Consider the following 14,231-nt stretch of genomic DNA (forward strand, 5'->3'; position numbering starts at 1 on the left):
GTGCTCTGCTCAGTGGGGGTTTGGAGCAGGCTTGATAAAAGTGGTTTTCCTTATAGGTCCAGCTTCTTTTGCTACTACTGACCCATTTCCTTAGGGTATTTGTTCATCTAAATGGGAAAAACATTCTATAACTGTCAGTGACATTAGTCCCTTCCCTAGTGGAACATCCACCATTTTCACTGAGCACCCATGCTCTGGCGCGGACATCTGTGACATGGGTCTCACTTCCCTGTTCTACTCAAAGCTGTGAGAAAGCAGAAACTCCTACGTTAGCTCCCTAGCTTCCACTCTCCTCAGCAGCATCACTGCAAACTTGCACATAAAAACCCTCCAATAAGATTATAGGGCGGCTTCCTGGTACTAACAGAGGCAAGAAGATAAGGAGCTAGAAGCACGCGGATAAGGGAGGGCATCTTCCACTCGTGGGTTCTCACCAAGGATTTAGAGTCCAAGGCTCGCTCTAGTTCCTGCAGAATATTCTCATACAGCTGTATTACAAGAGCAGCTCAGGTTCTGTGGGCTAGGTTACTAAATCATGAGACAGTGCATTGTAGCTACCCCTGACTAACTTAAAGACAAGAGCAATCAGATTCCTGCGCTGTTCCTGGGTGGTGACTTTGTTGGGCTGGGCTGGGCTGGGCCTGGACTGCAGAAGCTCTCAAGAACGCTGTCTCCAGGCCAGGCTGAGACTCAGGGTCTTCCCTGAGTTGCTCTATCACACATCTGGCAGCAGAGGAAAGTGAGGCCCAGAGGGGATGTAATTTGCCCAGAGCCATGCTAAGGGCCAAATTCAGGCTACTGTGTAGTTTACAGCCTCTAAGTCACTGTACCAAACTGACAAATGCAGAGGACCATGGAGACTCCTTCTCAGGAACAAGGATGCTCACGGTGCTATTCACGGGCACCATTATTCATGTTGCTACGGTCTCAGCATCAGCTGCTTGCACCCACATCAGTACCTGCAGCCTGACCTCTCATGGCTATCAGCCTCTCCTCTGCCTGTTCTCATGGCTACATCGACACACAGCCACTCCAAGTCCCACCTTTTCTCTTGAGAGCCATCTCTGGGCCAAGGTAATTACTTTATGGCACTCATGGATCTGGGTACCACTCTTTCCTGGTCCTTGCCACAGACATAGGTAAACAATGATTGTTGGTCGTCCTCCCTACTATCTGCTCCCTGAACAGGGTCTCCCACTCACTATTGCTTTCCTACCACTTGGCACTTAAGGTCTCTGCAGAGGCAAGCAGCTTAGAGTGGAGGCATCCTCCCCTCAGACTACGGAACCGAAAGAACTACACATTTGCCACTGTGCACATCTGAAAATCACGCCCCAGAAGGGCTCAGTCACCTGCCAAGGCTGCAGCCGCAGAGGAGTGACAGAGCTCTTTAGCTCCCTCCAGACGGCCCCAGCTTTCTGCGAGCCATCACTTGCTGCCACCTTACATTTAGCATGTGGAAGTATGTGCCCTCCCCTTACCCCACAACATGTGCCCTTTCCTCGTCACATCCTCCTTATGTACCACTCATGGTGGCAGCATTTAAACAGCTGCTCTAAGGTGATGTTCACATGTATCTGCTCTGTGCTGCCTGCTTTGCATTCTAATATTTCCTCCAAATAAAGTCAAGTCTGCATTGCAGACGGTTTAATAATTGGTGTTTAATACTTCTGCGGACAAAAAGAAACTATTCCAGAAGCAAGGGGCAACCTGCAGAGAGAGAGAGAAAGATCCTTGAAAAGACAGCAGGCAAAGCAATCTCTCTTTAGCATTGTCCTATTCTTCCTCCCTGTCCCTGGCTTACCTTGTCCGTTATGACAGTGACTGTCCATCTTGTTCCATTCAAACCCTTAAAGGCTCACTGCCTCCTATCTGTGACTGGAAATGCTATGATCTGACTTTGGCTAGTAACAGCAGGCCAGCAAGCACTCCTGGTCAAATCCCAACAGACTTTTCGGCCTCACCTCAAAGGGCACGTGTGCGGCATTTTACAGCACCACCATGGGCAAGAGGCTGGCACCACCTCAACTCATATCAACTCTGCTCTTCTTGTCTTGTGCCACGTGCAAGTTGACTGCCTTTACTCTGGGCTGCTCATTAGACTCTCAACCCCATGGGAGCAAGGTCAAGTACCTCCGGGCCACTAAAGCCTAGTGCTGTGATGGCATGTGAGCACAGGTAACAATGCAGTTTAGCGCATGACACCACAGCAAGCACTTTAGACCAATCGACTCAACTCAGGGAAAACAAAACAAAAGCAAAAAAACCTCAAAAAACCCCTACTTTCAGTTGACAGATGAGGAAGTGGGTCAGAACGGAAGCTCCGTGGGGACAAGGGTTTCCAAAATCGCATTCTCTACCAGGACTTAGACTAGCTCAAACCGTCATCACTGTTAGCTCCAGGCAGTCAAACGATCAGGTCGTGACTGTGCTCTCGTCTGGCCCTACCTCTCCACTGCCATATGTTACAACAGCTGAGGGCAGTGAGGCCAGGTCACACACCCACTGGTGGGCACACCCAGCCTACCCTGCAGCCCACACAGCCTGACTGACAGATGCACGGAACACTGCTGCCCCTCCTCACGGGCAACTCTGCTATGTGCCTGACTGCTTTACTTGACTGTCTTCACTGGGGCATGGACTCTGGTGATTTCGGGTCCTTTATGTTGGCAAAGCCCCAATGCTCTGTGGAATAGCAGAATGTGTGTCAGATGAGGGCACCTGTCAACCTCTAATCCTTAAATTTCTTGTCACGACAGAAGTTGCTTTGCCACCAAACTGAAACCAACTCATGGATTCTTGTTGGCCCCAATTCTCCAATTCCCCCAACATCCTAGAAACATAAGCCGACCCTGACCGTCCTGACCTTCAGTGGTAGAGCAGGTTTCAGGGCACACGGTCTAGTAAAACAGCCCTGATGACAAAGAATAAGACAGCACCAGTTCTAGGGAGGAAGTTCTAATTTAAAAAATAAATAAATAAATAAATAAAATAAAATAAAACCACACCAAAGCCAAAAAAACACCTAAGTTACAGCTCCAAACAGACATTTTATGCTCACACATTAGAAGATTCAAGAAGACCGTGAAGATGGTAACTGCTCAGAATTTATCTATGGACAAAAAACGATCCTTTCATGCTCTCTCTCAGGTGTGAGAGCAGTCCCTGTGCGTTCTCGCTGTTCAAGGGGCTGACTGCTGAGGCAAAGCTGGAGTGGGGTTTTCTCATTGGCTCTGAGAAGCAGGCCACTGAAGGGTCAGGTGGTCTTAATGCAGGAGTGGTGTGAGCACTCAGGGACCAAGACATCGCCCCTGCCCCCTTCAAGCTACTCAGCGGTGACTAGCACAGGTCCATAAAGTTTGGACAGCTGAAAATGTTGCTGCCACTGGAGGTTTTCCTAATTTTCCTGACACCACTTTTTAAGCTCCAAAACTTCTGACCTACAAAGAACTTTAAAAGCTAGTTCATCAGTAGTGTTTGCACTTGAGACCATGTGTTCAATCCTCACCACTGAAAACAAAACAAAACAATACCCACACCACAAAAACCCCATCTGAGCAAGACAGGCGGTGAACGCCTGTAATCTCAGCACCATGGAGGCTGAGGCAGGAGGATCACTTCAGTTGCAAGGTCAGTCTGGTGTACATAGTAAGATCAGGCAAGGACACACAGCAAGACTGTCTTAAAAAACAAAAATACGTACAACAAACCATTTCTAAGCATCCCACAAAAGACACATAAGACAATTTGGTGGGCATTTTTCTTAAAGAGAGTTTCAAGATGAGGGCATTAAGACATAAGAGAAATGCGGTTATTTGACACCTGTACTCTACTCAAGATATGATTTAAATTATCTGGGGTGAGACTGGAGAAGAAAAACACCAACCCAAACACCCACCCCGTACAAGCCCTTAAGTTTTAGTTAAGTTTAAAGATCAACAGGATTTTGAAGACAGGGTTTTTCTGTGTAGCCCTGGTTGTCCTGGACTCACTTTGTAGACCAGGCTGGCCTCGAACTCACAGCAATCCACCTGCCTCTGCCTCTCAAGTGCTGGGATTACGGGCGTGCGCCAGCGCCTGGTAAGAGATCAGCAGGACGCAGTCTTTAGAAACTGACAATACCACACCATAACGAAGGAAGGCTTAACCGTGGCAAACACACTATGGGCATGCAATTATGGAACAAAACTGGCTGCTCTGCCTGGAAGGTCCTCAGTAAATGTTTTCTATAAAGATATATTCAATCACTTTGCCAATATTATTTCTCTTATCATTTCTTTTATTTAAAAATAAATTTAAAATAATAGAATTGTATAGTGGCAAAATAACTTTAAATTAAAATATCCTGCTTAAAAACTAGCTGAGATCCATCTTATAGTGGGGAAGACTTCACTGCCGTTAGCAATGCTTCAGCCAAGGAAAGCTGATGAGGCTCTGCACACGGCCTCAGTAGAAATGAGAGCAGAGAGCTACAGCAGCACATGTAAAATGCTGCTGGTGAGCACATGAGACATCTGCTTGGCCCTGCAAGCGCCAGGACGCAGCACTTGCCACATGAAAACTGCACACAGAAGACACAAAACAAAATACACGAATTATTTTTAGCATGTTAAAAACAATCACGTCAAAAAAGTATACAGATAAAAAATGCCATAAGTGACATAGGAAAATAGTGTGTGTGCATATATATTGCATATATATATATATATGTATATAATCTACATTATTTACCACTACGATATATACTTTCAGGAGAGGCATAGACGCTACCATCATAAACTAAACTGTACAGCTTGCTTCCTTACAAGTCACAGAGTCATACTTTAAGAACTCTAATTAATATCTTCAACTACATTTCTATATACATTTATTTCTCACCTTCCACATGATGTAAATCAAGAGCCTGGTTATTTTGTCAGGAGTTGGAGTTTCAGTGTGGTGTTCACCTTTAATAGACTGCATTTGCTCCCACACTTAGTGACATCATTACGTTGATTAAATTACATTAGAATCATTATATACATAAAACATTGTCGCGTTTGCTAGCTAAACAAATGCTACTCTCATTAAGACATATCCTTGTACCTCAAAAGCTTACCTCCCCACCGTGGAGCAGGGGGGACCATCACCGCTGGACTGTCTACTTTCTGATTTTCAGATACAAGAAGGTAAGTGTGAGACAAGTGACTACACAGACACGGCTAGCCTCCCTCGGAGAACCTAGCACTCTGTCAGTCTTGGTGACAGTAGTGTGTGATAGCATAAAAGAAATCACCTTTAAAAAAAATCATGAACTTCAATTATTTTCCCTGAAAAAATTTCTAAAACTATGAAACATACTACTTTTTTTTTTTTTTTTAACAAAGATCAAGATTTTGGGAATTAATAATTTGGGTATTTTTCACAATTTTGACCAGGATGATGTAATGGCCCAGCGAGTGTAGCAGTATCCGTCCACTATGCTGTGAAGACTGAGTGCTGGAAGACCGTGTAACTGGGCCCCCTGGGGCCTCTGAGACCCAGAAGCAAGACTGAGGAGAAGCTTTCAGTTTTCCTTGAAAACCAAGCTTCCACTGGCCAGAGTGCTGCAAGATCTGACCTCTGACCGCCAACCCACTCTGCAGCCATTCCCCTGCGCCTGGCAACACTGTGCCCAGGACAGAAGCATGAGACCTCCAGAGAGAAGGGGACAAAGTAAACACTGCGCCCCAGACACACCCCTGGGCTAACTGACCCACATTTTAGGCACCTCTGAGTGTCAGCCTTTCTCCACAGTCTTCAATGGTAAGGGGAGATAAAACGGCAGTAACTGAAGGAGAATGCCATTCTGTGAGGAGAGGCTGGGTCATAATGTCAGGACAAACTCTTGAGTCAGTTTCAGTTTAGGACCTTGGTTAAAATACGACAGGGGCAGGTTGGGCAGAAAGATAAGGGGGGAAACCAGTGCTCCTTCATCAACCTAGATTAAAGGTAGTTTAAAATTTTTTTCTGTGATCAAATTCTATATGCACAGATGCCTGCCATGTCTGTTAAAGGCAGAGACAACCTGCAGACCATACCAGCCGTGGTGTCTCAGTGCTTTCTAACAGCAGTCAGAACACAACGGGTCAGCAGAGTGAAAGCACTCAGGTCTAAGGAGTTAGGAATAAAACAGCATAAAGAACTTCTCTGCGTGTGCATCTCTACACGCCATTGCTATGTTTCCGGGCTAGCCTCCTAGGGAAGGCTCGGGGAGGTGCAACTGTAGCACTCATCTTCAGCAACATCTCCATGGGATGAAGCATCCCACACACCCTCACTACGGACACATGCTGGAACTGCGCAAGTTGTTTAAAATAGTATAAAATACTGCTTTGGCAATTATAAACATAGCAATGTGGGTATCATATGGTTTCTATTCTCTTTGTCATCAGTGAATACAGCCAAACTCTCACAGCAATACTGACTCTTGAACAGAAAGCCCCTCTCGATTTCTGTAGTGATGTGCTGAAGGCGAGGGCCCTGCGTACTGATACCTAGGAGGACTGACATCTTCCACAGCTGGTGAGGGCTTATACCTCACTGGACTGTCTACAGATACTTCTGGAAGGCCATGGTCCTGAAAAGGTACGCGTTGAAAGGCTGCATATTTTGGTAAATTGCCTAAGTGGCTACGGTTAACATCTCGAGTCCATGACTGTCCATGCGTCTCAGGTCTGTATGTATAACTAACTTCTGACCACTTTCTGTTGTCTGGTAAATAATCCACTGGAGGAAGGATGAACTTCCCACGCGTTGGTGACCCTGAACTGCCTGCATATCCCCCGGCACCAGTGTCAATAGGAAGGACTTCAATCCGACTAGATGGCAGAACCACAGGGGTTGGGCGGCTGTAAGATTTCTCTGGAGAAATATCAACAGAAAGAGAAGAGCCATAAGGTCTCCTGGAAGCGTTAATTTGAGACCCAGGGCTGACCTGTGTGGACACAAAGCCACTGTGGCCAATAGGAATGTGTTTTGGAGAATTCCCATGGTAGACAGGGGGGTTGCTGTAGGAGGGCGGATGCGCAGCTCTGAGACCCTCTCCTGGCTGGGATGGGGATCGCACATGGCTGGGAGGCTGCACTTTAAAAGTAAACTTGCTGGATACTTTGGATGGACTGGAGCTGTGAGCGTGAGTCCGCTCTGGCGCCTCTTCCACAGAAGCTCCGTTTTCATTTTCGCTCCCAGGCACGTTGTCATACTGTGAAGCATTAGAACCCCGCTTCCCATCACTGCCATCCAAAACCTTCATCTTTTGCCTTGAGTTTGACATGCGGGTCTCCGCAGAACTCGGAGTGGGATGCACTGAGTGACTTTTGCCTTCGATGGCATATTTAGCAGTTCTTTCAATGGCTGAGTCATCTGATGGTTTCTTCCATTTGGGCGCAAATTCCTTCCTGGTGTTTGCAATTGCATTGCTATTTTGGTTAGCAGCTGCATGGTTACGGTGCCTGGAACTGTCCTGCGTACCCGACAAAGGTTTTCTATGAAAATCTGCCTCATGCTTCGTGTTTTTACTCTCCTCATCCACTGACTTCCGTCTTGGTTGCCCGACTCTTTCTGGTGTGCCAGTTCTGCTGTGGTGGGCAGGGGAATGCTCATGCTTCTTGTGAGGTGACCCGCTTTCTCTTCGGCTGTTTATTTGGGGGCTAGGCCTGCCAACACTTCTTTGTCCATTGCTCAAGTGATTAATACAAGCAGAATTAGACTCAGGCAGAAGCTGCCCCAAGGGTTTCTTTGGATATTCATCCTCCTTACCTAAAATGAAAGATAAGCTCATAAGTAAAACAAACATATGAATGGTGAGTATCTGGTTTAAGAGACACATTCTTAACAACTGCATATTGTCTTGTGTATGAAATAACATACTTTCACACTGGAACGTGTTAGTGACTAACACTAAGTAGGCACTGTGCAGGCGGGACAGCCTGCAGCCTCACAGGCAAGGAAGGGTGCACCTGCCTAGCCCCTAACCTTGTGTTTCCTTACACACCGTGACACACTTTCTGTGCAGAGCTGATGTTCTCACTGAACAGAACTCGTTACCGGGGTTTAGACTTAACATTCTGATACTTTCATTTTAACTCATCTCAACTAAAATGGTTTTGAAATCAGTAAAGTCTTCATTTTCAGCTTTATGCACATCTGCCGGAGTTGAAAGTCATTTGAACTTACTGTGGTCCCAAGTTCTCCCCAGATTTTTATTTCCACAGTATAACTTATTGTTTAAAAGAAAAATACTCTCCAACTGAGAGTAAATATCCTAAAAATATCCTACTTAAAAATGTAAAGACAGGGGGAAAAAATCTAAAAAGACAGAAATCCACATTAGATACTTTATTTAATTAAAAAAAAAACTGTAAACTAGGTGTGGTGGCACTTGACTTTAATCCCAGCACCCAGGGAGGCAGAAGCAGGCAGACCTCTGTGAGTTCAAGGCCAGCCTAGTCTACAAAGCAAGTCATGGACAGCCAAAGTGACATAGAGAAACCTTTTCTCAAAAAAAAAAAGTGTGTGTGTGTGTGTGTGTGTGTGTGTGTTTTGCCTGTATGTATGTATGTATGTATGTATGTATGTATGTATGTATATGTGTGTATGTACGTGTACTACATACATGCCTGGTGCCTGGAATCCTGAAGAGAATACAGGATCCGTTAGAAGTGGAGTTACAGACGGTTGTCAGCTGCAAGGTGAACACTGGGAATTGATGCTGGGTCATCTTAAGCAGCCAGTGTACTTAACCACAGGGCCGGCTCTCCAGTTCTATTTTATATTTTAGATAATCAGCACAGAATTGTGAGGAATTGTAGAAAGGTAAAATGAAATGGCCAGTTATAACAAAGTATTTTTAAATGTTCAATCACATTACCAGATTACCTAAACTTCATTTGCAAAAACTGAAAAAATGTTTTGCCTGTTATTATAAAACAGCATTTTGTCACTTGAAAATAAGGCTTTGCTTTCTTCTAATATGTACTTAACGATCCATCTAACTGATGCTTACTGACTATGATCTCCATGGGGCTGCTGTGAACACGGGGATGTTATTTGTCACATGGCCCCCAGTCACCACAGTCTTGCTATTTCTTTGAGGGGGGTGGTGTGGTGGAATGCCATGCTCATTGCTCTTAGAATACTCACACTACATGTTTCTTTATAGAAAGTTTTAATTGGTACATAACAGTTATAGATACACTTCTATAAGATATGTTAAGAAAAATTCAGTGCTTTGTTTGATGGGGAGAATGAGTAAGCACCATCCTTTAAATGAGCGTCTAGCATCAGAACAGCTCAGGGGTAAAGGCTGCCAAGCCTAAGGACCCAAATAAAGCAACCAAAAAGTATGGTTACATAGCAGATGCAGAGTTCAAGCCCAAAGCTGACTCCAGCATCTTCCCTTCTCACTTTCTACTCTGCTGCACTGAAACAGTGAGACAGTTGCTTTGGACACACTGTAATGTGAAATCCATGTGCTTGCTCAGTTGGTAAGATGTGAGCCAGGAGGCACTCAGCAGAGGGAAGAGTGTCTACAGCTTCGAAGAACATCACCACTCAGTCACTGTGTCCGAAACAGCATTCCCATGCTTCCCTGTGGCCAAGCGACTCTATAATAGCTACAAAATTATCTCACGTGGTAGCACTCTTGCTTATGAATATGGGAAGTGACCATGAACTGGGTTAAATGCAGGATGAGGACAAAGCAGTCAGCTCCTTAGGTAAAAGACCAACAAACGATAAAAACAAAATCCACCTCGCACCCTACAAAGCGGTGAAATCAGTTCTACAACAGTAAACCAGTTAGACCAGAAAAGTATGTGACTGGCATTTTCTCTACTAGGAACCGTGCCGAGAAGTCGCACCGATTATCAAGACGACACGAAGCCTCAGCCTACAACTCTCTCTAGTCCCCGCTCCAGCAACTCCAGAAGAGCAGGCCAGGTCAGTGCTGGTTAATGTCCTATCAGAGGATGCACCAGCAATCACTAGAACCTTCTCTATAGGTGGGGGTTGAATGGGACTCTGATGCTCACCCAACTGTTTAAAAGAAGGAAAGCCATGGTACCCGTCGTTATAAGAATGCTCACTATTGCACTGTTAGAAAAAATACATAGAGGCTTGATTCAAGGATTTCTAAAGTTATGAAATGAAATACAATGAATAAGGTGTGTGGTATAAGTTTTTAAGTCTGCTGCCATGCTAGTATATTTTTAACATGACTCAGTAATGAAGTGAGTTACCAACAGTATGAGGGAATATCCCCTTTACCATAATGTCTACACAGGTCTAAGTCTGCATCTGAGGCATGACGGTAAGGAGCGAGCACTAGCACTGGCTAACATAGAGAAGTGCCCTCAAGCAGAAGTTACTGTTTCTCCTTAGCTGCCATAAACATCTGCTAGGAACATGGAGTCTTTGCATAATAACGCTGGCCAATCCGCTGGACAATAAGGACACGTACCTTGGCGTAAGACTTGTAGGCAGCATTTTCAGCAGAATCCTAAGTGTCCTAAAGACCGTGTCAAATGCTTTACTCTATACACTAGGTTAACAGTATTGTTCTGACTCAATAAATGAGCAACCTTCAGGAAAAACAAGATCAGACTAAGCACAGAAGGCGTCCTCAGTGGGGCCACTCTCAGCAATCGTGTCCTTGGCTTTCTACATGCTCGGCATCCATTTCCAGCTGACCCACTCATTCACTGCTTCTTCCCTTACACAGACGCTACGTTTACTGGTCCAGGATGTAAGTCATCTGGCTTTATTACTTTCAGAGAGTTGAAATGAAGTTTTCTCATCCCCAGACTTTCATAATTTTACAAAGGTGACTGACAGCCACGGCTTACCTCATCAAATGCAGAGTTCCAGAACTCTTGCTCTGTCCACTCCATCCAAGAAGCTGACTGATTAATTTTCTCATGCCAAATTTTTTATTTTATTTATTTACGGAAGACCTGGAAGCAATATCTAAGGACCAATGCTTACTCATCAATCAGACTATGTGTCCTGGACTCCTCGGCTCTTCCCACTCCACACAGCATCACTGGCTGCAGGAACCATTGTAAGATGTGGAAGAAAAGGTGAAGAGACAGCAAGAGCATGTAAGAGAGACCCAAAGACGAAGAACTCTGAAGACCCACAAGGGAAAGTAGGAGGAAGATGGTGGGGAAGAAACTGGAGGAAGATGAAAACATGTAGCAGGAAACAGGCATCTGCGTTTACTTGGCAATAGCCATTGGTGTTTATTCTGAAAGTCTTAGCATAAAGTACAAATAGTAAAACCAGGATGCACAGTAAAATATGGGGTTATTTGGTAAAAGGTCTATTTCTCAGGAGAGGGGATTTTTTTAAGTAAGAGGGAGAGTCCAGGGGACTTTACACAGGTTCAGGGAAGCTTAGCTCCAGTGTGAGGGACGAGGGAGGTTTTACCTCACAATTTATACTTAAGAAAGTTGAGAGACGAGTCCACAGGAAACCAACTGATACTGCATGTATGTGACACCTGCTGTGACTCCAGCCTTTAACAGCTGAGCTGTCTCTCCTGCCCAATATATACACTTGCACATCATGTAAGAACTGAAGGTCAGGGCTAAAGAGATGGCTCAGCAGTTAAGAACACTGGCTGCTCTTCCAAAGGACTGACTTTGGTTGCCAGAACAATATGACAGTTTATAATCTTTGCAACTGCAGTTCAAGGTAATCCAACGCCCTCCTCTGGCCTCTGTGGGCACTGCATGTCTGTACACATAAAATACAAAATTAATAAAATCTAAAAAGATCTTTTTAAAAAAAGAATTAAAGGAAAAATTCAACATATTTATTGAATTAATAAGAAAGCAGAATGCACACTGGGGTACAATGTCCATGCCTGTTCTAAGATATCCAAGAAAAGCTCCTCACACTAACCCAGAGCACAACTTCCACTACCCTATGGCTTCTCCTTTGTCAGCAGTCCAGAGTGTGAATCAGAGCAATGGCCAGTGCCCGTACTGACAGGCTGGGACACTGATTAAAAACACCCCAGTTCACACAGTTAGGAAAGCGGAGTCTGGGGAGGAAAGCCACACACAAAACTATATAAATCTAGTTAGCTCTTAGATGACAAGCCTCAGTAGGGCCTGCATGTAAAAGGCCAACACACTAAATGCACAAAAACCTTTAGAGGACATGGTCTCTTTACTCCTGTAAAACTTTTCAATAAGGAGGCCATAGACAGGAATATAAGAAAAGTGCCTCCTAAGATGTAAGTGCTTAAAAATCAATTCCTTTAAATGTTAAAAGCAGTGAAGCAAGCTAACCCAGAGTGCTTCACAGCAAGGGAGGGGCCTCATGACGTTAGTTCCACACAGTGTCCACTCCCGTCCCCGTCTGCTGGCGTGGGGAACAGGCTGAGATACTTAAGGCATGGCTGTGCCTTAGTTCCTATTCTACTGCTGTTAAGAGACAGCACGATCAAAGCTACTCTTCAAAGGAAAGCATTTCATTAGAGGCTGCTGACGGTTTCAGAGAGTTAGTCCATTATCATCACGGTAGAGACCAGACTGGCACGGCACAGGCAGCAGGCAGAGACAGTGACTAGGCCTGGCGTGAGCTTTTGAAGCCTCAAAGCCCACTCTAAGTGGCAGACTTCCTCCAACAAGGCCACATCTACTCCAATAAGGCTGCCGCTCCTAATCCTTCCCAAACAGTTCCACAAACTGGGGACCACACATCCAAATATATGAGCCTACAGGGGTCATGCTCATTCAGATGACCACAGCCCGTGACAGTGGCATCAGCACACACCTTCCAGAAACACTTGCTGACGGACTGTTGGGCGACATTACAATCATGTTACTTGCATGAATCTCAGCAGTGCCACCACAATCAATGTGCACACGCTCTTTACGTCTTAGTGATGGTCTGGGCAAAAGAGCCTGTGGAAGACGAGGAATAAAGTGCAGAAAGAAAGCCAGAGAGAGAGGGGGATGAGAGCAGGGTCCAGGAAGGAAGAGGACAAGGTAAAGGAAAGGAGGGAGTGTTGGCAGGTAGGGCAGAGAGGGCCAGAGAGGAGGGAAAGCAGAGGTGAAGGCGGAGATGGAGGTGGCCCCGGGGAACTTTGGAACCTGCGAACAAGGCTCTCCTTAGAGAAGCAGCCTCTAAATGACGTCTCAGAGGCCTCTCGATTCCAATGGCCACAGTTTCTTTGTCAAGCAATCTGACCTCTACTATGATGAAATTAAGAGGAAAAACCTACATAATTTCTACACAAAGTTGATTTTTTAAAAAAAAGTGCATATTAGGTATGCGACTTTTACTGGGCCAAAGACATACTGTATAGACCCCACGGGAGTAATAAATGTTACTAGCAGTTATGCTTTTATGTGCTAATAAGTATTCTCTAACACAAAAGATTTAAGTAAACCTGTGAACACACACACACAGTTTCCTTAGCTTACTGATGCCCTACTTCCTCATTACTCCCAAGCAACTACGATCAGAAGACACAGCACAACTGATGAAACAGATGCACTGTGCAGGGCATTGTTACCGTTAGTATTTATTGCCCATGCTTCGTGCCAACAATTTGCTTTTCCTTTCTTCCTGAAAACACAGAAGGTGAGCTCCAACCATGCCCTGTGAGAGCTTTGTGTGAGGCCATCACATTAGTGACATGTCACATAAGCCCTAACAGTCTTCTCTTGCCACCCATAAGAAATGTAACAATACAATTTAGGACAAAACCAAAAATTTTATTGGTTTACTTTTTTTTGCTTTTGTTTGTTTAGCATTTTTGTCTTTAAAAGCTCTGAAATGCAGAGTAGTCTAACTTCCCTAAGAAGCTAAAAGAGTCCCTTTTCTGTCTCCCCAGGCCTGTCCACTTCCGGTCTTACTCAGGTCTTTGTCACCACCTGGTGGACACCACACTCAACTACAGGGTGGAGGTGAACTGCTTTGAACCCACTGAGGGATGTAAGAGAGTGCTCCTGAGCTCCTCCCTCCCGGTGAGCCTCCGTCTACTTCTGGATGGTAACATCACGATTTTCAACACACAATGAAACTGGCTGACACGTACAAACATGATACAGAATGGCTCAATACCCTCAAATTTGTTTTGAGCCAACCTTTTGTACATAAATTCTACTATCTCAAAAAGGACTAGATCTTCAGAAGGCTGCCTGCTACCCTCCAGGCACGCCAGCAGCACCAAGGATGTGGTCACTGCATCCAAG

The 14,231-nt window shown here is 45.0% G+C and overlaps 1 protein-coding gene across 2 annotated transcripts in view; it reads right to left on the reverse strand.

The window, feature by feature from the left end:
* Positions 1 to 4,258: 4,258 nt before the first annotated feature.
* USP6NL (USP6 N-terminal like) overlaps positions 4,259 to 14,231 on the reverse strand; it is a 128,073-nt gene continuing 118,100 nt past the window's right edge. For both annotated transcript variants that reach the window (XM_084783988.1, XM_084783989.1), the window contains one exon: positions 4,259 to 7,779. In XM_084783988.1, coding sequence (XP_084640114.1) covers positions 6,431 to 7,779 — 1,349 coding nt within the window. In that variant the 3' untranslated portion in view covers positions 4,259 to 6,430. The remainder of the gene's footprint in view (positions 7,780 to 14,231) is intronic.

The sequence above is a fragment of the Acomys minous genome (genome assembly GCF_964271855.1).
Source record: "Acomys minous genome assembly, chromosome: 5".
Taxonomy (NCBI): Eukaryota; Metazoa; Chordata; class Mammalia; order Rodentia; family Muridae; genus Acomys; species Acomys minous.